At 38.9% G+C, this 20,680-nt stretch overlaps 4 protein-coding genes across 4 annotated transcripts; 2 read left to right on the top strand and 2 right to left on the bottom strand.

Annotated features, from left to right (window-relative positions):
• Positions 1 to 1,377: 1,377 nt before the first annotated feature.
• LOC137708144 (P-loop containing nucleoside triphosphate hydrolases superfamily protein) lies at positions 1,378 to 4,042 on the top strand. Its single transcript, XM_068447145.2, has 3 exons — positions 1,378 to 1,531; positions 1,778 to 1,864; positions 2,088 to 4,042. The coding sequence occupies exons 2-3, from the start codon at positions 1,807 to 1,809 to the stop codon at positions 3,626 to 3,628; spliced, it is 1,599 nt and encodes a 532-aa protein (XP_068303246.1). The 5' UTR covers positions 1,378 to 1,531; positions 1,778 to 1,806; the 3' UTR covers positions 3,629 to 4,042.
• Positions 4,043 to 4,530: 488 nt separating this feature from the next.
• On the top strand, positions 4,531 to 8,443 carry LOC137708864 (OVARIAN TUMOR DOMAIN-containing deubiquitinating enzyme 12-like). Its single transcript, XM_068448023.2, has 11 exons — positions 4,531 to 4,715; positions 4,848 to 4,922; positions 5,363 to 5,556; positions 5,648 to 5,721; positions 6,323 to 6,377; positions 6,458 to 6,532; positions 6,976 to 7,049; positions 7,188 to 7,236; positions 7,652 to 7,736; positions 7,900 to 7,956; positions 8,086 to 8,443. The coding sequence occupies exons 3-11, from the start codon at positions 5,392 to 5,394 to the stop codon at positions 8,130 to 8,132; spliced, it is 681 nt and encodes a 226-aa protein (XP_068304124.1). The 5' UTR covers positions 4,531 to 4,715; positions 4,848 to 4,922; positions 5,363 to 5,391; the 3' UTR covers positions 8,133 to 8,443.
• A 1,156-nt stretch (positions 8,444 to 9,599) lies between these two features.
• On the bottom strand, positions 9,600 to 13,610 carry LOC137707438 (glyceraldehyde-3-phosphate dehydrogenase A, chloroplastic). Its single transcript, XM_068446304.2, has 5 exons — positions 13,131 to 13,610; positions 12,689 to 12,805; positions 10,931 to 11,235; positions 10,573 to 10,817; positions 9,600 to 10,419 (listed from the first exon to the last, which is right to left on the bottom strand). The coding sequence occupies exons 1-5, from the start codon at positions 13,170 to 13,172 to the stop codon at positions 9,917 to 9,919; spliced, it is 1,212 nt and encodes a 403-aa protein (XP_068302405.1). The 5' UTR covers positions 13,173 to 13,610; the 3' UTR covers positions 9,600 to 9,916.
• A 3,846-nt stretch (positions 13,611 to 17,456) lies between these two features.
• LOC137707860 (WD repeat-containing protein LWD1) lies at positions 17,457 to 19,041 on the bottom strand. The gene has a single exon (XM_068446789.2). The coding sequence runs from the start codon at positions 18,751 to 18,753 to the stop codon at positions 17,689 to 17,691; it is 1,065 nt and encodes a 354-aa protein (XP_068302890.1). The 5' UTR covers positions 18,754 to 19,041; the 3' UTR covers positions 17,457 to 17,688.
• Positions 19,042 to 20,680: the final 1,639 nt, after the last annotated feature.

Here is a 20,680-nt window from a genome sequence, read left to right as displayed (position 1 = left end):
GTATTTTAATCACAATAGGTTTATTCAACATATATGCATTGGATCAATTCAAGGATGGAGAAAAAATGGAGAAAATTGGGTTTGGGATGTTGTACATTCTGGATGTGCATAAGGGAAGAAGAAGAATGGAGGAGTTCAATGGAGTTTCCTTGTTTTAAACTTACTCATATAGTTTATTTTGCCTTAAATGCACAAAGGGATGAGATTTCATTTATGATCATGTGTAATATATATTTTAAATGCTAAAATGATGACATGGAATCAGTCAAATGACCTTGATCTAAAATAGAAAATAATAAGGTTTACATCAATGTAATATGAAAATAAGGAATGGGAACCTATTTTTTTCAAAATAATAATTATTATTATTTGTTTTTCACGACAAAACTTCTCCTGATAGAATGACATTTGTCGGGAAAAGTTATTTACTGCGGCACAATGCAGTTTTATCCCGGCGGAAACTTTACTAAAGATTTCCTTTTTTGTTGTTGTTTGTAGTGTAAGATATTGGAAAACTGAGATTCAACCCAAATATAGTCAATACAGGGGGCTTACTCTCTGTAGAATTTTAACCCACTTAGTTTAAAGAAATTTGGAGCAATTGTTTTTGGATTTGTCTCAATGAAACTTTGTTCCTTGAACAAAAATTCTTGAGTATTACGGGTCCTTGAACTTGTTACAATATTGAGTAATAGAGCTTTTGGGTAACATCATTAATCAAAATAAAAGGATCATTGCTCCATATTATGACAATTTTAGGGACCATAAATTATGGATTTTAAGTTCATAAACCAAAGCTCTAATTTGATCAAAGTTCAAAGACCATTGCTCTAATTTTCTGTTCTAGTTTATGATAATTCTATCCAAAATTTGACATGAGAATACTGATTTAATGACATGAAAGTCTAAAATATCGTTTCCTTTCTGAACTCTCTTCCCTGTAAGCCCTTAATCACTAAAAATGACGTAGGATGAGATTTTGGCTAATTTAGTTGTTTCCCTTCCTGAACATCATTTGTGGTGAATTTCAAAATGGGTTATGCTTCTAATTTGTTAATGTTGTGCAAATGCGGCTTTGCCCATTTAAGTGTCTTGAGCTTACCACTTCATCAATTTATGAATTATCATACAATCAATCAAACCAAAGGTACAAATTGATATAATTGTAGTACTTTAAAGTGAAAATGAGAATTAAACACTCTTAACCACTCATGCTACAAGCACTTTACAACTTTTCCTTTTAAAAGTGATTTAAATTGTTGAGTGAAAAATGTAATTTAAATTGTTGAGGAGGGCCGAAGCCCAAAAGAAAACAATTGAACAGAAATAGGCCTGGGCTTAGAGATATCTACCGGTTGGGCCTCTTTATTCATAAGTAAGACTTGGCAGAGTCTCAAACAGAGAGACCCTAGTTCATAAAATTGTTCCGAATTCAGAATCCGTTTTACAAAGACGGAGACGGCTGGTGGCTGGTGGCTGGTGGCTTGTGGCGGATGGCTATTCGAATACCAATATCAATTCCAATTCCAAGGTATGTCATTTGTTGTGATTGGGTTATGTCGGAATCGACCAAAATTGGGCGTGGTCTGATGCTCCGATGCTCCTCATCTTTTGGTTTCACTTCTCAATGTCGTCGTTGAGGAGAGTTTTTGTGCTAATTTTCACTCAGTCACAGACGAAGAGGCACTAAAATTGGCTGCAGTGCATCACTGTGTCTGATATTATTCTAGAATTCTTTTGCAATTGCAATATTTGATTGGTGTTTGTTTGTTTGCAGTGTCCATGTGATGTGATTATTCAAATACAATGGAACACAGAAAGAATGATGACCGATGCAGCAATACTTCAGTCGTTGGCATTCAAGGTACAGCTATTGCAAATTGCAATGAAATCGTAATTATTTTTGTTCCCATTCCAATCATTACTTGATTTTTTTGTAACTTATTCCGAAAGTCAGCCAGTCTGTCTCTCTGATGCTTGCCTGCAAATGATAAATTAAAATAAGTAATACAAGATCATAATCCGTTCTCCCAACCCAACTTATGCATATTCATGGTTTCCATTCTCCCTCTGATGCTTGCCTGCAGATGATAAAGTGAAAGAAAGGTCCAGAGATCAAAGAGAAGCTCTTCCAGGGGAGCCTAAATGTGTTATATGTAACCGTTATGGTGAGTACATATGCCATCAGACAGACGATGACATTTGCAGTTTGGAATGCAAACAAACTGTCTTATGTAAAGTGGTCGTCCCCCATTTGCCACTCAACCTCCCACCTCCCAAAACATTACCCGCTACTGATGAGTGCTTTTATGTTAGAGATTCTGGTGCTCAATCCCGATCTCAATTCTTATCCGCCGACCACACTGATTTGCTTAGAACAAGACTTGGAATTCATGTGACGGGAGACTTAGTTCCAACACCAATCTTGTCATTCTCTTCGTGTAATTGTCCTCAAAAGCTCCTCCAAAATATAGAGGCTGCAGGCTTTGAACTGCCCACACCAGTCCAGATGCAAGCAATCCCAGCTGCTTTGAGTGGCAAAAGTTTGCTTGTTTCTGCTGAGACGGGCTCTGGTAAAACTGCTTCCTTTTTGGTTCCAATTGTTTCTCTTTGTGCAAACTTTCGCTTTCAGCAGTCCGCAGACCAAAAGAGGCCATTAGCAATGGTTCTAACACCAACCAGAGAGCTCTGCATACAAGTTGAGGAGCAGGCTAAGTTGCTCGGAAAGGGTTTGCCTTTTAAAACAGCACTCGTAGTTGGTGGTGATGCAATGGCTAGACAACTTCACCGCCTTCAGCAAGGAGTGGAGCTCATTGTGGGAACTCCAGGCAGGCTGATAGATCTTTTAACGAAGAATGATATAGAACTGGATGATGTAAGGATTTTCGCACTTGATGAAGTGGACTGCATGCTTCAAAGGGGCTTCCGGGATCAGGTAATGCAGATATTTAGGGCTTTATCGCAACCCCAGGTTTTACTGTATTCTGCAACAGTCTCCCCAGATATAGAGAAGATGGCAAGCTGTATGGCAAAAGATGTTGCCGTAGTCTTTGTTGGCAATCCCAACAGGCCAAATAAGGCTGTGAAGCAACTACCCATCTGGGTTGAGTCAAAGCAAAAAAAGCAAAAGCTTTTCGACATATTGATGAGCAAGCAGCATTTTATGCCGCCTGTGGTGGTTTATGTGGGATCAAGACTTGGGGCAGATCTCCTATCTAGTGCAATTACAGTCACCACTGGGGTGAAAGCTTTGTCGATCCATGGGGAGAAATCCATGAAAGAGAGGAGAGATATCATGAGCTCTTTCTTAATGGGTGAGGTTCCTGTTATTGTAGCCACTGGGATTTTAGGCCGTGGGGTTGATCTCCTGAGTGTGAGACAGGTTATTGTGTTTGACATGCCCAACTCCGTTAAGGAGTATGTCCATCAGATTGGTAGAGCATCTAGATTGGGAGAAGAGGGTACAGCAATTGTATTTGTGAGTGAGGAGAATAAGAACTTGTTTCCAGAATTAGTTGAAGTTTTGAGATCTTCTGGTGCAGCTATACCTCGGGAGCTTGTTAATTCACGGTATATGGCATGCCCATACTCCATTGGCGGAGGCCAGAGAAAGAGAAAGCATGATTGATGAAATTTCGTATTGTTCTATTCCATATTACTCTGGAATCTGGATTCAGGGAATTGGTTAAGTTAGATACATTTACCATAACAGAGCAACGCTGCATTGGCATTCTTGCTAATACAAGATTTTGCTGGGTGGTTATGGATTATAATAAGATTAGCAGGGATAGTTTGCGGATTTCAGGCTTTACAGCCAAGCAGCTGTTTGCACTTGCAATGGAGATGTGTGTGTGTGTGTGTGAAATTTGGCTGCGAATACGTGTGATTTGAGTTTGTAGATAGGCTGTTTACAACAACTATTGTCACTCGTGCCTTCAAATTGAACTGAAACAAATTAAATTTGATCTCGTTCAAGCTTGATCCAAGGTCCTGGTGTCTAAGATTGGATTGAAATGGATAATAGCTTTGAAATGTTGACTAATTTGTCTTCTACTTTCATTTTAGACAATATTAGTATTCGTTGGTGCCATTCAATTTTTTCGTTGACATTCAATTTAATCCTTAACATCAAACAAACAATCTTAGTTGAGACTGGGTCTTGCTAGGAGACGCTGATAGGTGGATTTGGCAAAAAAGTAATGCTAAAGAAATCAAAATTTTTAAATTAAATTTGCAAACTAAATGATGTGGTTTTAGATAATTGGATTATTAAATAACTGTTGGTTCATGTGTTTATCTCTTATTGATAACACATCATTTGGTCAAAAAAAAAAAAAAAAAAAAAAGGGTGGAAATGAGTACATACGGAAATAAGCAACCGAAAATGGAACGTCTTGAAATTCTGAGGGACAAAGTGTTGTAAGTCAAAATTCGGAGGACAAAATGGAAATATAAAATATCGCGAATCAGGGTGGGGATGCCCCGTACCCGGTGCTTGAAAATCCAACTAACGAACCTACCACTGCTCGCGCGCACGGTATAATTTTATTAATTTAATAAAAAGAAGAAAATACAGCTGCAGGCAGGGCGCTGGGCACGCAACCCAACAACGCATTGCACATTAGTCCACCAACCAACAACAACCGGGCCAAGGAGGAGAAGGACGACGATATCATCCCTCTGAATTATCGAACGAAACGAAGAACATCATCAGGGTAAGGCCTAAAGAGCAAAAGCTCATCATTTTTATGCTTACGCACGCCATACAATTTCTGTGCGCGGAATGTCAAGATGGAGGAATCATTCAAGATTCTAACTTGTTTTTCTTTCTGTTTGCCATTGAATAGATTTGATATTTCGGTTGAGCATTAAAAGAATCGTTTTTTTGTTTCTTCGCCTTCCAATTCCAATTCCAATTCCAGGTTCGTATTCAGTTTCCAAATATCTATCGTGTTTGTTTGTTTGTTCGTATCCAATCTGAGTCTTCCATGTTTGAGTTTGTATTGCATGATTTATTCAGTTCATTCTTTTATTGCATTTGGACATCATTAATGATGAGGATAAGGAAAAGAAAAGACCCACATTCAGCCATGTCTTACTACTCTTAATTGCCATCACTCAAACAAACTTTTAAGAACAATCTTACCCGATAGTAATTGACAGTGCACATTTCGGCAAGCCTAGCATAGCTTTACATTTATATATTGCAATTGTTTAAGACCAATCTTACCCGCAATTAAGAAATATGCCATATCTTTGTTTATTGGTTGTGAATTCACTTTTGTTGGAAGGTTGTAAACTCTTGTTAGCTTTTCAAACTAGGCTACTCAGCTTATAAGCTCATTCTGGTACTTGTTTTCAGAGTGAAGAATTTGAAACAGACTATAGTTTATGATGAACGTGACTCACAGTGTTGACAAATGTTCTAGCTCAACTTCCTTGAGCAGCCAACAGGATGTTGAGGATGACTGCATGATTGCTGTTGTACTATCAGAAGAGTATGCTAAGTTAGATGGTGCAGTTGCTAGGCGCCTTTCCAACCTGGCACCTGTTCCTGTATTGAAAATTTCCTTTGCTCCCCCCTCAATTCACTCTTTTCATTCATAGCTTTATATCTGATATTATGATATCTTTTGCAAAATTCCAGCATGTTCCACGGGTAAATTCCTACATCCCCAATATAACTGATGCTGGTTTGGATCACCAACGCCTTCTCCAGAGGTATGTTTATGCTTCAGAATAGAAATATGGACTGGTTATTTTGTGGTTGACAACTTTCCTAAAAGGTATTAAGATAACTTCTTGTAGCAATCTTCCCCTTTCTTTTTGGTTGATGATGGGAATAATACAGGTAAAAAAACTGCATATTTCGAAGGGAAAAAAAAAAAAAAAAAAACCACGTAAGCACACATTTGGAAATGGCTGAAGGTATTGGCAAACCTGACTTTGGATATGCATTTTTGCAACTCATAGAAAACCACATACAGTCCTGAAAATGATAGTATCAAATATGATGTATTTTATTACCATGTTTGTTGGGGTGTTCAACCTGTTGGTATTTTAATAGGAGAGGTAGTTTACCCTTGGGTGTGGGTTGATGGTTGTACTCAAATTACGCTTGTATTACAATACTTTAATCTATAACAACATGTTACTTTGTAGATGAATTTATTTGTAATCTCATTTAGGCATTGAGCGTGATGCAACTCTGTACTCAGCATCTTGGCGGACTAGAAGTAAATATCTGTTTTGTATTCTCCACACTTCTGTTTTACTTCTTCTTGGCTGATAGTTTAGTGAATTTCTTATTACTTCCTTGCAGGTTACATGTCCATAGTTTATATGAAGTAAAGGTTTCTGGTGATGGAAATTGTCAGGTATCTGCAATACTGAAAATCCAAAATAAAAGGTATGTCATTTTTAAGTTACATTGATTTCTTTTCTTATTGTTTTGCAGTTTCGTGCACTTTCAGACCAAATGTACAAATCTCCAGAGTATCACAAACATGTTCGAAAAGAGATTGTGAAGCAGGTAGGGTGTATATGAAGTAACCAATTGCTATAGGAGGAACAAAATTTTAGATGGCTAGAAAATGGACTGGAGATCCATTGATATGAAATGAAGGATCAATTAAGGAGATAATGGAAACTGTTACCACTGCTGGGCATCGCCATATTTTGATTAAAGTAAACCTCCATCCACCATATTGTTACCTCCGCAGTCACCACCTTTACCACTCCTGTAACCATTGGGTGGTATAATGCCAAAGTGACTTTTCTTTGCTCTCACAACTACTGCTTCATGTTTCCCTTCTCTCTACAATGCATCATGACCAGTATTTATAGTGACCTTTCAGTGCCACATTGTCTCATTTTCAACATTATTTTACCAGTTCTTTGATTAGTTTAAAGGGGAACAAAAAAGTGGATGCCTAATTTGAGTATGCTTGTCATGCACTACTTTCCTGTTTCCAGCTCAAAGACTATCGTTCTTTGTATGAAGGCTATGTCCCTATGAAGTACAAGCGCTATCACAAGAAAATGGCAAAGTATGTCAAATTTTTTAGGGTCATTAGTTCGGTTATTTGATCAACAAGCTTCTGTCTGCATACATGAATTCTGGCTTAGTTTCATCTGTTTTTCGGTACAGCAGGTTTGTATTCACTTTTAATTTCCACATGATGCAGATCTGGTGAATGGGGAGATCATGTTACCTTACAAGCAGCAGCTGACAAGGTCTTTTACATTTGTCCCAATGGATCTGAATTTCTCTGTAGATTAGTAGTCGGCATATCATTCTTATTATCATTATTTTCTTGTATTTTCATGGTGGTTGATTTGTACTCATTGGTGATTTATCTTAGCTTTATTAATGTACTTAATAAGTACGACTTATTGATGATGGCATCAAGACTTTTTCAGTTTGACTGGAAATATTTCTTCATGAGCCTGAAATGGAACTTGATATTGAATCTTTAGTTGCACAAAAAAAATAAAAATAAAATAAAAATAAAAATGATGCAATAGTTCAAATATTAGTACATAAAACGTAGACCAGTGCTCACAACTTGGAAAGTTTCTTGTTGGCGTAGTGTTTATGCAATATCTTCTCTTGTAGTTTATGATGTTTCGTAATCCTGGTTGGATGCAGTTTTCAGCAAAGATTTGCCTTTTGACATCATTCAGAGATACTTGCTTTATTGAAATTATGCCTCAGTACCAGCCACCAAAACGTGGTAAGATGGAAGTATTTTTGCTCCTTTATGCTCATTGAAATGAAAAAAAAAAAAGAGATCCTCTAGTCTCGTAGTTGTAGATTTAGATGAAAAATTGTCTTGTAAAATGCTATAGGACAATTTCAGATTCTAACATTCTTATTTTTCCTTCTAAATAATGCAGAGTTGTGGCTGAGTTTTTGGTCCGAGGTTCATTACAATTCATTATATGAAATCCGAGGTGTCTTTCTTTTGTTTCTTTTCTGTGTTTTTGTTTGATTTAAATCAGAAAGAGGCTCATTTTATAGGTGTCAACTGCAGTACAAGGAGAGAGTTAAGTTAATGTCTTAGTTGCGTGTCTTTTTTGCAGACGCTCCAATTCAACAGAAACCAAGGAGGAAACACTGGTTGTTCTAGGCATCTAGAACTCGGGATGTTCACAGATTTTAGTACTGTGCATAAGTTCTCTAGATGTTGCCTTTTTCATTGTTTTTTCGAGTTTACAATTTAATTCAGTTATACAGTTGCATGCTTATGTATATACAACACTAGAGTTTTGACGATTACGGCTGTGCTGGATGGTTGAGTGTTTCAAGATTGTATTATTTGAATTGCTCAATTCTTTTGTAAGACCAGAGACGGATGGATTGTTCCTTTTAGTTTTAAGGTATTTATCGATTATCGATGTGAAATTACTAAGATGAATTTTATTATATATTTTTTCGCCAGTTGTTTTGTTGGGTTACCTTGGCCACGGTAATAATGAGCTGTGTGGATTATTTGGCGGTTCCCCCACGTATTCACTGTTGTGCTAGGATAGCACCAAACCAATTGGAACCAACTCAAGCTAACCCACAGGAAATATATCAAATGAAATGTAAGAACAAAATATAAAAGACACCAAGATTTTAACGAGGTTCCTTAACAGTTAATGTAACTGGAGTACGTTATCGGAGCAGTAGGAGCTCACTCAATAATCCACTATCAACCAAATGGAAGTTTACAAAGTGTTGATAATCTCACAACCCAAAACCCCAATACATTCAAAAACTCTTACGCACCAAAGAAACAAATAGAGAATGAAATATAATAAATAATACAACAAATACAACTTTGATGGAGTGAGAACTAACCAAAGAAAAGAGCACCCTCTTCTTCTCTGCAAAGTGGGACTGCGGCACCACCTTTTCTTTTTCTTCTCTGCTGCTCAAAAACAAAGGCAGCTGCTGCTGCCAATTAAAACCCAAGCCACACCTGGCTTTTCAAATGGGCTAAATAAAAATAAAAGGCCCACTTAATGGGCTAGTGATATTAACTTAAGACTCAATGTAATTTGGCCATAAATTCAACATTCACATATCCCCACCTCCTCTATATTTCAAATTTCTATGAAGCTATTATTGGAATGTTGATTCCTATGACTGCATAAACCATACATGAAATTGGCACGGGGAAGGAATGGATATGAGACGAATAATTTCCTAGTTATCTTATTCTTAAGCCTGATTTTTTTATCTTTCTATTTATTGGTTGTTAACGTATGATATGACATCAATGAGAATGATAGTCATTCTTTGTGAGTAAACATGCTCATAAAGCTTCTAATTCTCATTTCCCAGCATTTCTAAACACGGGAATGATGTTTCGTTACAATCCCTTGGGAATGGACATTAATTGGAGTTGCATTTCCAAGCAAATCATCACGCAAACCATATGAGACCACCTTAATTTGGTATGAAGCACTGAAAAGGAGTTCGTAAAACAAGCTTCACATAGATGATTAGCGTTGCTTTTAATTTTGGTGTAGCTTAATCATTTAGTTTCAAATATTAGTGCGAGTATACCATAGCAATTGTTATATGTGTAGCCCCAGAATAAAAAAAATTTGAAGCCAAAAATAGCAATGGATATATGTAATGTACATAATAAAAATATAATAGTGAAGGAATCGACAACACATGCTTCAAAGTTTAAACGACTTGTTCACCTTGATCTCTACATACATCAAGACTCATCTTGCATAATGAAAAGAAGGAGAAATTGGTTTCAACAATATTCTCATCGTTAATCTGAAAAGAAGAATAAAAGTAGAAATTATAAACGCAGAATGGTTAGGGAAAAACAAAAAACATGGATCCGGCCGCCAGGAATGACGAGGAGAATAGGAGTAGGAGTGGCTAATTTGAATTTTGAAAGGATGATCACTTCCAGTTGTTGGCGACAATGTCAGCCAAATCAACAACCCTTTGGGAGTAACCCCACTCGTTGTCGTACCAAGCAATGACCTTGACCATGTCATCGCCCATTACCATTGTCAATGAGGAGTCGACTGTGGAGGAGACATCTGTGCACCTAAAATCGACTGAGACAAGGGGCTCGTCACAAACAGAAAGGATACCTGCAAGCTCCTTCTCTGCGCTGTCTCTGAAAGCAGCGTTCACCTCTTCTGCAAAGGTCTTCTTAGTGACTTGGACAACAAGGTCCACCACCGACACGTTTGGGGTGGGCACACGCAGGGCAATGCCATTTAGCTTGCCCTTCAGACTTGGAAGAACTAGGGCCACGGCCTTTGCTGCACCTGTGGAGGTGGGAACAATGTTGAGAGCAGCAGCCCGTGCACGCCTTAGGTCACGGTGGCTGGCATCAAGTAGCCTCTGGTCACCAGTGTAGGAATGCGTGGTAGTCATGGTACCCTTGATGATGCCTGCAGTACAGAATAATATCCTTGTAAGAAACTGACATGTGTTCTTATGTACTACGTACTAGGTACACACAACATTGGTAAACAAATTTGGTAATGAAGGAATTTGGTGAAAGAAAGAAAATATATAAGTAAGGATGAGAAAGATGTAATTACCAAATTTCTGGTCAAGGACCTTGACGAAGGGGGCAAGGCAGTTGGTGGTGCAAGAAGCATTGCTAATAATGGTTTCATCGGGGTTGTAAGCGTCAGCATTGACTCCGACCACATAGGTGGGGATGTCACCCTTTCCAGGGGCAGTGATAAGTACCTTCTTGGCCCCTGCCAGGAGGTGCTTGCCTGCGCCCTCCCTATCGACAAACACACCAGTCCCTTCAATCACCAGATCGATCTCCAAATCCCTGTCATGCAGCCATTGACAAATTAGTACATGATCGATCATATGTATATGCACGTACACGTAGATGCAGGTGTGTATTCACTAATAAAGCTATAACTCATTAAGCCAACTCACTTCCAGGGCAGGTCTAGGGGGTTGCGGCTAGACACGACCTTGACAATCTTGCCATCAACGGAGAGGCCATTATCCCCAACGGGCTTGACATCAGCATCAAAGATACCGAGGGTAGAGTCATACTTGAGGAGGTGGGATGCCTGCTTGACGCCTCCAGTGTCGTTGATGGCAATGACATCAAGAGGCGAGTCCTTGCGTCCATGCCAGCACCTCAAGAAGTTCCTTCCAATTCTTCCAAACCCATTTATTGCCACCTTTAGCTTCGCCTCCGTTACTCCTTTTTTGTATCCTCCGTTGCTTCCCAACTTCCCAAAATTAAAATTTACAAAATACATATTACGCCGCCACATTTACAAACACACGTTTAAATGCGATCTTATGCCCCGATAACAACAATTCTTATTCCCCCTTTTGTTTTTCAAAGTGAGCAATTATGCCCTCACTTGAAACGAAAACAGTTCATGTAAAAGGGGTAAAGTAGTCTAATTGTATAATTTATAAAATTAAGAATTAAAAGAAAGGTTTTTTAGTCAAAATGATTCATGAGATTTGCATAACACATCACTTTGGTCCCTGAGATTGAAAATTAATAGAAATGGTCCCTGAGATTGTCCACCATCCATTATTTTGGTTATTCCGTTAAAAACTCTGTTAAATGTCCCGAAGTTCTTGGCCGGAATTTTGGGTAATTTTCAAAATTTCGTAACTCAATCGTTTTTTATTCAAATTTGACCCCTAATATATCAAAATGAAGATAGGAAAGTGTAGAACAAGATTATATTATTTGGAAGCCCAATAGATGTCAGAGATGGTCGGAAAATAGCCTGAAATGTGACTGGTCCGCGGGAAAACTAGAAAACTCGCCGGAAACTGGGTAAATTTTAAACGTTCATAACTTCTTCAATAATCAACGAAATCGAGTGATTCAAAAATGAAATCATACTTCTTGATGAGATGAAGAGAATGGTACTTTCTCGACAGCTAACTCGTCGTGGGTTGGCCGGAAAATGGCTCAAAAGTGGCTAACTTGACCACCAAGATAGCCACTTTCGAGCCGTTTTTCGACCAAACCACAACGAGTTAGCCTTTGAGAAAGGTACAATTATCTTCGTCTCGTCAAGAAGCATGATTTTCGTTTTTGAATCACTCGATTCGTTGATTATTGAAGAAGTTATGAAAGTTTAAAGTTTACCTAGTTTCCAACGAATTTTCCAATTTTCCCGCAAATCAGTCATCTTTCAGGCTATTTTCCGGCCATCTCTAGCAACCATTGGGCTTTCAAATGGTATAATCTTGTTCTACACTTTCCTATCTTCATTTTGATATATTATAGGTTGAATTTGGTTAAGAAACGATTGAGTTACGAAGCTTTGAAAATTGCCCAAACTTTCGGCTAAGAGCTCCGAGACACTTGACAGAATTTTTAACAGAATGACCAAAATAATAGATCATGGACAATCTCAGGATTGTTTCTATTGATTTTCAATTTCAGGGCATAAGCACATACGCTAGCTGTAGGCATATACTAATATTCCTTGTATATAAACCACGGTGTTTCTTAAACTCGACTCCCTGGTTGTTTAATTATGAGATTTGATAACCATAATTGGTATTCCTTAAATGTTATGATTGATCGATGATCATTGAAACGTTATTTACTGATACTAGCACGTATGTACATAGGAAAAGACATGGACAGTAAGACATTAAAGACAAGAAGAAATTAATCAAAGTAGAAGTAGTAGTAGTAGTACTCACAGCAGAGGTCTGGAAGGTAATGACTGAGAATAAATCGTCTGAGGTCTTCTTTCCGAAAGGAAGGCAAGCTGATGAGGTACGGAGACCTGAGAATTCTGCTAATCCCTTTCCATTGGCCTGCAAATTAATCAATTTAATCATTTTGGGCATCTTATACACACACACACGCACACACATATATAACACAAATTAAACAAACACTAGCTAGCTATAATTAATTAATGATCAGTTTAACTAATTAACGTACGGTACGTTCTGCATGTGCGCTTAATTAGTTTAAGTAATCAGCTGGCTTAGTACTCTTGCGTCTGTGTGCATGTATATGTATATAAAACGTGTATATCTAGCATACAATGCAATATCCATACAGGTCTGAGCGAGCTAGTTAAGAAGCATAAAGTGATTGAGGCAAGAAAACGAGAAGGTAGCTGCATATATGAACCTGAAGAGATGGTTTGGCCACAGAAAGCATAGCCGAAGACATTCTTGGAGCGGAGCGGTGCTAGCTATGCACTAATAACTAGCTCAGGGCAGGGTGGGGGGGGGAGGGAGGATATAGCTAAGCAGTGGTAAGGGAGGAAGGAAGGACGACAGTCACAAAAATGACAAGGTCGTTATGTATTCATTTGAATAAATGATTGAGATAAAACTAAGATGGTGAGATGAGGTACTGGTGTAGTGTGTCGTTGGAAGGGAATGACTGAAATTAAACCAAGAGGACTAGAGGAGAGGAGAGGAGAGGATGAGATTATGGATAGAGCCTATCATTCAACGAATGGCTGTCGTTTGAAGCTTTGTGTTTTGTGTCCCCCTCTCTTTCTACTCTTCCTCCCCCAACTACTCGTATTCCTATTCCTTTTCATAATTCTCCTTCCATCATCACATCTTCCTCAGCCCTCAGCCCTCAGCCCTCAGCCCTCTCACGTGAATATTCATTTTCAACTAATATAATGTTGGACGTTAGGCCTTTGGGCCTGAGCCTCATTCTCTTAGTGGGCCAATTTTCATCTGTCGACAATGAAATTCCAAACGACTTTTTAGAGCTTCTGCCCACCAGTTCGATCTTTAGTGTACACGTGTGCAGCTGTGCTGCTGAATTGACTCGATCTTTATTACAATTACCCATTATTAAAACGCGTAATGCTAACGTGATTAAATTTGAAGATAAAATTTTATAAACTAAGCGATATGAAAGTTGATAATTAGATTATTACTTCAGTATTGATAAACGTGTTCATTTTTATTAGTGACAAATTATTTAATTTGTAAATTTTGTCTATAAATTTTGTCTCGCTAGTATTACTCTATTAAAAATTAGTGGTATTTGAGTCCATTTAGTTGAAACAAGTCTCATATTTGAAGAGTGCTGATAAACAAAACCTATTGTCCAATTTGATCACTCATTTTTTAATGAAACATGTTAATAAAATATTAATGGGAAATTGCCAAAAATGGCATATTAAATTAATCTTATGACTGAAATAGGACAAACCGGTCACGCACAAGCTATGCACACTATGCACAAAACTGAAATGACCCCACATATAAATTGTAAAAACTCACAAATGATGACGCCATTTTTCTAATTTCGAAGAGATAGGTGTGAGCTATGGGTTTTTAGGTTGTCTTATACCTGTGAGCATATCATGTGCATGTCACTGGAAATAGATGATTTTTTAATGGGATTCCAGAGTCTAGGTTTAGGTCAAAGGTTTATAAACTACATATTTTTAAAGGATTACTAGAATCTAAGCGCCCACATATCCCCCAACGCCATTAATTGCATGATGCACGTCCACAATAAAATCGGCGTCATTGCACGTATCATCCCCAACTTCATTTTCGACCTCAACGGCGACGACGTTGCTGTGACTAGCATCAAGTTTTTTTAACTTTTCCCAAAACCTGATTTCCCAAAACAGAGACAAAATACTGACCACATTCCTCAAAGATTTGCTCCAAAACTCTCGCACTCAAAGATTCCCTCCAGATAATGCATCAAGAACCCTAATTTCTCACAGTAAAAACAAAAATCCCAAATTAAAAAAATTGAAAGCTCTGATCTTTGCCGCAACACTCAAATTCCAAAAAATGACTCGTTACATCAATAGGATAAGTGCTAAGAAAAATAATAGAGAGAGAGAGAACTATAAAAGCTGGAAGTACTAAAATGAGAGGACTGGATGTAAGAGGATTGGATGGGCGAACTCGCTTGATTTGCAGACAACGTGGGTTGAAGCCCTAAAAGATATTTGCAGGTGTAGGAGGACTGGATGTTTCTCTCTCTCTCTCTCTCTCTCTCTCTTCTTTGTTTTTCTCTCTACAAAATGAGTAATGAGGGTTGGAATTTTTGGGTAACCCATTTATATGGGAGGGCAATTAGATCATTTCAAGGTATAGGAAAAATCCTATTGTTATGCATGGCGTGTTCATGGTCCATGTATATCCGAAAAATCTTATTTTGGTCCCAAAATTAAGAAAAATCTCTTAGAAAAATCCTATTGTCTTAATTTACCCTCCAAAGTTAACTCCATGGTAGGTAAAAAAATAAGACAATAGGGTGGTCTAGCAAAACCCTTTTTGAATCACATGAATGAGGAGAAAGGTTACTATTCACAAAAAAAAAATATATATATATATTTATGCTTTGTAAGTTTGTTCCCTGAAAGTAAAACGGTTGTCTAATTGCAAATACAATGCAAAGCAATGTCTTCCTCTATCGACCAATTTGTCCTCTCACTCATTTTTGTGGTAACAAATGGATTTGGAAAGTAGAAAATAAACGTAAGAGATTTTAGTAAAAATAAATATTGAGTTGTGGTGAAGGTAATGAATAAGATGGTTGGGTATTTATAGAGGTATTTATAGAAAGAAAAAAAAAGAAGGGTTTTTTTGGTAATTTCAAGAAATTTTTGGGAATTTTACTTTTTGAATTAATCCTAACCATTGATTTCCAAAAATAATTTGAAATCAAGCGCCACATTTTGCCACATGGCACAACATGATGTTTTTTTTTATAATTTTTTTTGCCAGTTGGTTCAAGCCCAGACATTTCTTGCGAGTGCAATTGCAACGGGAGTGACGATCCTCGCCTGATCCTCAAATTACATCCGTTTATTATACATAGGAATTATATATAGGAAACTAATTACATGGAGGAAATATATATAGGAATTACATGGATCGCAATCCAAGGGATATGAAATACAATAGGAAAAATTCTTATTACAATGGAATTACACAAGAGTGCATTTTTGCTCACCTGTAAAGTGAGAGTGATGCTCACTCCCATCGATTGCCATTTAAATTAGGTGAAGTTTTCAAATATGCGTCTAAAATCAGTTAAACCAAACTAATTTAACTCCCATTTATTGCCATTTAATTTAGTTTATTAGTTTAAGTTCTGAAATATGCATCTAAAATCAGTTAAACCAAACTAATTTAACGATAATCAAGGAGATGAACAGCTCACCCCCTGAAGGGTTGAGCAAAGTTGCACTCAATATAAAAGGGCAACAAGTTAAAAGAAATTTCATACACCATTTCTCATCTCATGCACATCCCTCTTATTTTGCAGCCATTAGGATGAACAGTTAAAATAAAATCAATGATCATGATAATAGGTGCAGAAGGTAATAAAAAAAAAAAAAGTGTTGAAATCACTAATTGTAAATACACAACTCGCCAACAACTCTAACAGAACCGCGAACGCTTCAAAAGCAGGAAGGCAGCAACAAGCTACCTAGCCTCGTCCCTAAAATAATTTTTTTACGAAATTCCTTCTCAGATAAGAGTTCAAATTTACTTTTTTATTTCCACAATTTGTCGTGCCTTTCTGCTCTCTAACTTATGAGAGACATTGACATAAAATTTTCTCTTGATTCCAAGGTACGTTTCGGGAATGACATCTTATAAAGTGTTACCGATGGAGCATTTCCAGCTTTCTAGCATAAAATGCTTGTACTTTGAATGAAAACCCTAGTGTGAGATTCAAAGAGTAGGTTAACAGACTGGTTGAGAACCCGTTGATAACCACAATTAGCTGGAAGGTAGGTCTAGAATGTAAGTGCAGGCGACTCAGAAAAAACCTTCGAAGAGTGAATCCTTGATGCAAACTACTTAATTCAACTAAGCTAAAGCCTAATCCAACTCATAAAGTCAAACTACTAATCCAACTCTCACAAATCATTGTTTTTCATTTCACTTTGTGGATTCTCAACATATTCTGTTGAAAAATTTCACTGTTAGATCTTCTAACAGAGTCATATACCTTCTATCAACTACTCAGTGTTTGCTACGAATGAAGGTAGGAATGCAATTTCATACTACAGTGAGAAAAATTGAGGCATTCCTTACACACATGTGACCCACTAGTAATGAGGAAACAAACTCACTAACAAATTATCAAGTCATACTTGCATAACTCATTAAATCATACTGTTTAGTCAAATAAAAAAACGCTAAACACTTCAAAAGAAGATGTTGTATATGTGTATGCGACTGAATTTCAAGCTTAAGGAGCAGACTGAGATGGTCAGGTAGGTGACAATCTCTTCTTTCTCATACGAAAATGGCATGGCGAAACAGAAATAAAATGCAGAGCAATATCAACATAGCAAATCAAATGATAGCATAGTTATTAAAGATTTGAGCAATCTAGCTAACAAACGGATGGAATTCAGAAACAATTTAATTATCTTTTCATTAGCAGATATCCAAGACTATCATCAACCAGGATGCATTTTCGTAAGAAATATAGGAGGCAAGGAGCATGAAATGCAATATTGATAACCAAATCATATATGGCTTCAGCTAATGTTGACATCAATTATCAATAAAGTAACAGAGTGAGGCAGTATTATCTCAATTATGACTAGGAACTACGAGCTAGCAAGGAGGACTGACTAAAGAGCAGCTGAGCGATGGCATTTGGTTGGTGGCAAACTGGACTCTGGAAGCTGGAGGAGTTAGTGAAGTGCCCGGTCAGTGGTCATACTTATTCATACCCTGAGTATCTGAAGCTTGGTAGAGAAGGCAATTGCAACCCAATCAGGTTGGGAAGAGGACCACTGCAGCTGCTCGATTTCAGCCCCAGCCGTGTAGGCCAGAATGGGATCGAGGCCACCCTCCACCGGCTGACCCATGGAGGAGAGGTCCCAGATGAGGGCCTGGGAGTCATCACCGGCGGTGCAGATGTGGCAAGAGCTGTGTGGGGCCCAGGCAATGGCGTTGACGCTGGACTGGTGCCTCTGCAACTCGACCACGGGGAGGGTCGGGAAGCGGATGTCGAGGACGACCACCTTGGCGCTGTCCATGATGATGGTGGCCATGTACCTGGGGTCCTGCTTGTTCCATCCCAGGCGGACCAAGGGGGTGTCCGGCTCCGAGCTCTCGTAAATGATGGTGGAGTGCTCCTTGTCGCGCAGGTCAAACACTCTCACGGAGCCGTCCGCCGAGACGGAGGCGAATACACCGACGCCGCCCCATGCGATGTCGTACACCTCCTTGTCGTGGGCGATGAGCTGGGTGTCTACGGCCTCGCGCTCGATGTCCCAGATGGTGCACGTGGTGTCGATGGAGGAGGTGCCGATGCGCTTCGGCTCCGCCTCGTTCCAGTCGAAGGAGGTGATGGGCCCGCAGAACTCGGAGTTCTTGTTGCCGTTGAGGAGGGACTTGAGTTCCACCGACGACGAGGAGTCTGAGTCGTCCTCATCCCCCGAGATGCGCCACACGCGGAGGAAATCGCTGGAGGTGGCCAGCAGGTCTGGCTTCTGGCACTCCTTGTCCGGGATGAAGATGGTCTTGGTGGGCGGGTACGGGTGTTCGAAGGACAGGTTGGGGTCCGATCGGATCTCCCCGTTTGAGTCGTCCAGCTGCACGATCTCCACTCGGTTTGGGTACTGCTCGAGGAGGCTGGAGATGGCCAGCCGGTACTTCTTGTCCCGACGGACGCTCCAGTTCATGGCGTAGATGTGCCACGGCGCCTCGTAGGTGTAGATCTCCGATCGTTTCTGCTGCTCATCTGACCCATCCTGATTCGGGTCGCTATTCCTACTCGCCCCCATCCTTCTTTCTCTCTCTTCCCAATAATACTATTTTCCAACTTACAACGATTACCAGTCCACCGTCCCCACTTCCCCTAAACACAAAAATTAAATTATGCAACCCAATCCAATCCGAAACCCTCCTGGAGCTTCCCAGGTTCAGAAAGAATCAAAGCTTCACTTTCCCTTTGGACTTTTAATAGTTGTGGGTGAACTCGTCTGATTGTGCTCTGAGAGGCATCGCGAATTTTGGCCCTCCTCCTGCTCTTTCATCTCCTTCTTAGCCGTCAATAATCATTATAATTAGGTTTAATCAGTTTACTATTTATTGGTTTTCAACTACATAAATTTTTTTTTCCATTTCAAGATTGTACTTAGAATCATAATTTTGGTACGTGAATAATAAATGAATGTCACGTGTCAATATGGTTTAATATTAAAATATTAAAAAAATTACAAAGTTATCTTCTTTCCTTGCTCCCCAAGGCCCATCCCCCCTCCCCCCGCTCCGCCCCCCCCCCCCCCCCCCCTCCCCTCCTCCCGTCTGTCTTCCCTGCTGGACAAATCTGCGGCGGACGGTGTCGTCTCTCAACCATATTTGCACCAGTCCCCATCCCAGGCTAACCCGCCTAACATTTTTCTCTTTTGGGCTTATGTTCATTCAATCCACATCCAGCTAAGGCTGATGTTTTTTTATTTTATTCACAGACCAAGCCTACTTGGGCTTCTTTTGTTTTGGCCCGCATACCAGCAAGCTACTGGGCTGTTCCTCTCGGCCCGTGAGATATCGCAGCAAGCATGCAATTTGCTTTGCAGGTTACTGGGCTGCCCAATGAAGTCAACCCAAGCCCAATTTGGGCCTTATTTTTCTTGTGTGGCCTGCAACCAACATTAAACAATTAACGGGCCTAGGCAAATATTATTTTTGCTTCTACGATCGATCCCGAATGGTCTCGATCTATTTAATTAATTAAAGTGACCAGCAGTCCATTAATCTGACAAGACATCCAAAATGGCCTGAAGCCCACTTTTGGAGATTAACGATTCAATAGTTTATTTCTTTTTTTTTTGAACCGCTGACTCCCTTTCGTAGTCTCGAAGCACTCACACTAGAGTTCCTGAAGTAACCCAAATTCACTACACTACACTTAGTTGTATATTGTATTCTATGTTCTTACATGTACCTCATTTTATGAACCAGAAGTTCATAACTAAACTCGAACCTGTAATTTCGAATTTAATGCCTTTGAAACCCGAAGTTTTCATAAAACAATACACCAATGAAACTCAAAATTTTCATGTCAATCATGTCTTAGAACCAGAATGTTCTAATTTTGATGCTTATGGATATCTTATTTCTATAGCACTAATCATAATCTTATTCCCCCCATTCAGTGGATTGTCGTACTGTAGCAAGTTTGATATCACTGATTTGGACGTTTCTTGATCGAAACCACTTTATGTGGGTACAAGACGTGAATCTCCACTTGACTATCAAGAAGTTGAGTAACCATTGAAGCCAACAATGGCATGGAAGAGCTAAATAAGCCTTCGCCATGATCTTCACTTGAAGACTTATACCCCAAGCATTACCAATGGAAATACGTCCCGAACGAGGATTCCATGGCTTTTTGGCTTTCTTCTATGACTTGTTTAATCATGAAAGATATTGCCTGAAGCACACCATGATTACATCCATGAATGAGTACAATTGTGAAATTTATAAATTCGATCGAATTTGACTGGAGAATTTTTTTCTCATCATTCCATGTTTCTAACTCACCCTTGAAGCAGCAGTGTAGAGAGCGGAAGTTTACCAAATTCTCGAATTTGATTACTACCATAAATGTGAAAAAAAAGGTAGGAGTCTACCGAACGGTATAGACCCAACTTAGCTGGAGTCTACGAATGGCTCGACCTAGTTCGGTCAAGGCCTATCAAATGGTGA

This window comes from Pyrus communis, chromosome 17, assembly GCF_041283825.1.
Source record: "Pyrus communis isolate YQ-2024b chromosome 17, ASM4128382v1, whole genome shotgun sequence".
Taxonomy (NCBI): domain Eukaryota; kingdom Viridiplantae; phylum Streptophyta; class Magnoliopsida; order Rosales; family Rosaceae; genus Pyrus; species Pyrus communis.
This window is presented reverse-complemented; position numbering and strand designations above follow the sequence as displayed.

Bases quoted from the DNA above. Each gene is read 5' to 3' on its own strand.
- LOC137708144 (XM_068447145.2), top strand. From the start codon at position 1,807: ATGGAACACAGAAAGAATGATGACCGATGCAGCAATACTTCAGTCGTT. The intron at 1,865-2,087 runs GTACAGCTATTG...GCTTGCCTGCAG, and splicing joins TTCAGTCGTTGGCATTCAAG to ATGATAAAGTGAAAGAAAGG.
- LOC137708864 (XM_068448023.2), top strand. From the start codon at position 5,392: ATGATGAACGTGACTCACAGTGTTGACAAATGTTCTAGCTCAACTTCC. The intron at 6,533-6,975 runs GTAGGGTGTATA...TCCTGTTTCCAG, and splicing joins GAAAAGAGATTGTGAAGCAG to CTCAAAGACTATCGTTCTTT. The intron at 7,957-8,085 runs GTGTCTTTCTTT...TCTTTTTTGCAG, and splicing joins TTCATTATATGAAATCCGAG to ACGCTCCAATTCAACAGAAA.
- LOC137707438 (XM_068446304.2), bottom strand. From the start codon at position 13,172: ATGTCTTCGGCTATGCTTTCTGTGGCCAAACCATCTCTTCAG. The intron at 11,236-12,688 runs GTGAGTACTACT...AATTTTGGGAAG, and splicing joins TTACCTTCCAGACCTCTGCT to TTGGGAAGCAACGGAGGATA. The intron at 10,818-10,930 runs GTGAGTTGGCTT...GCTGCATGACAG, and splicing joins CCCCTAGACCTGCCCTGGAA to GGATTTGGAGATCGATCTGG.
- LOC137707860 (XM_068446789.2), bottom strand. From the start codon at position 18,753: ATGGGGGCGAGTAGGAATAGCGACCCGAATCAGGATGGGTCAGATGAG.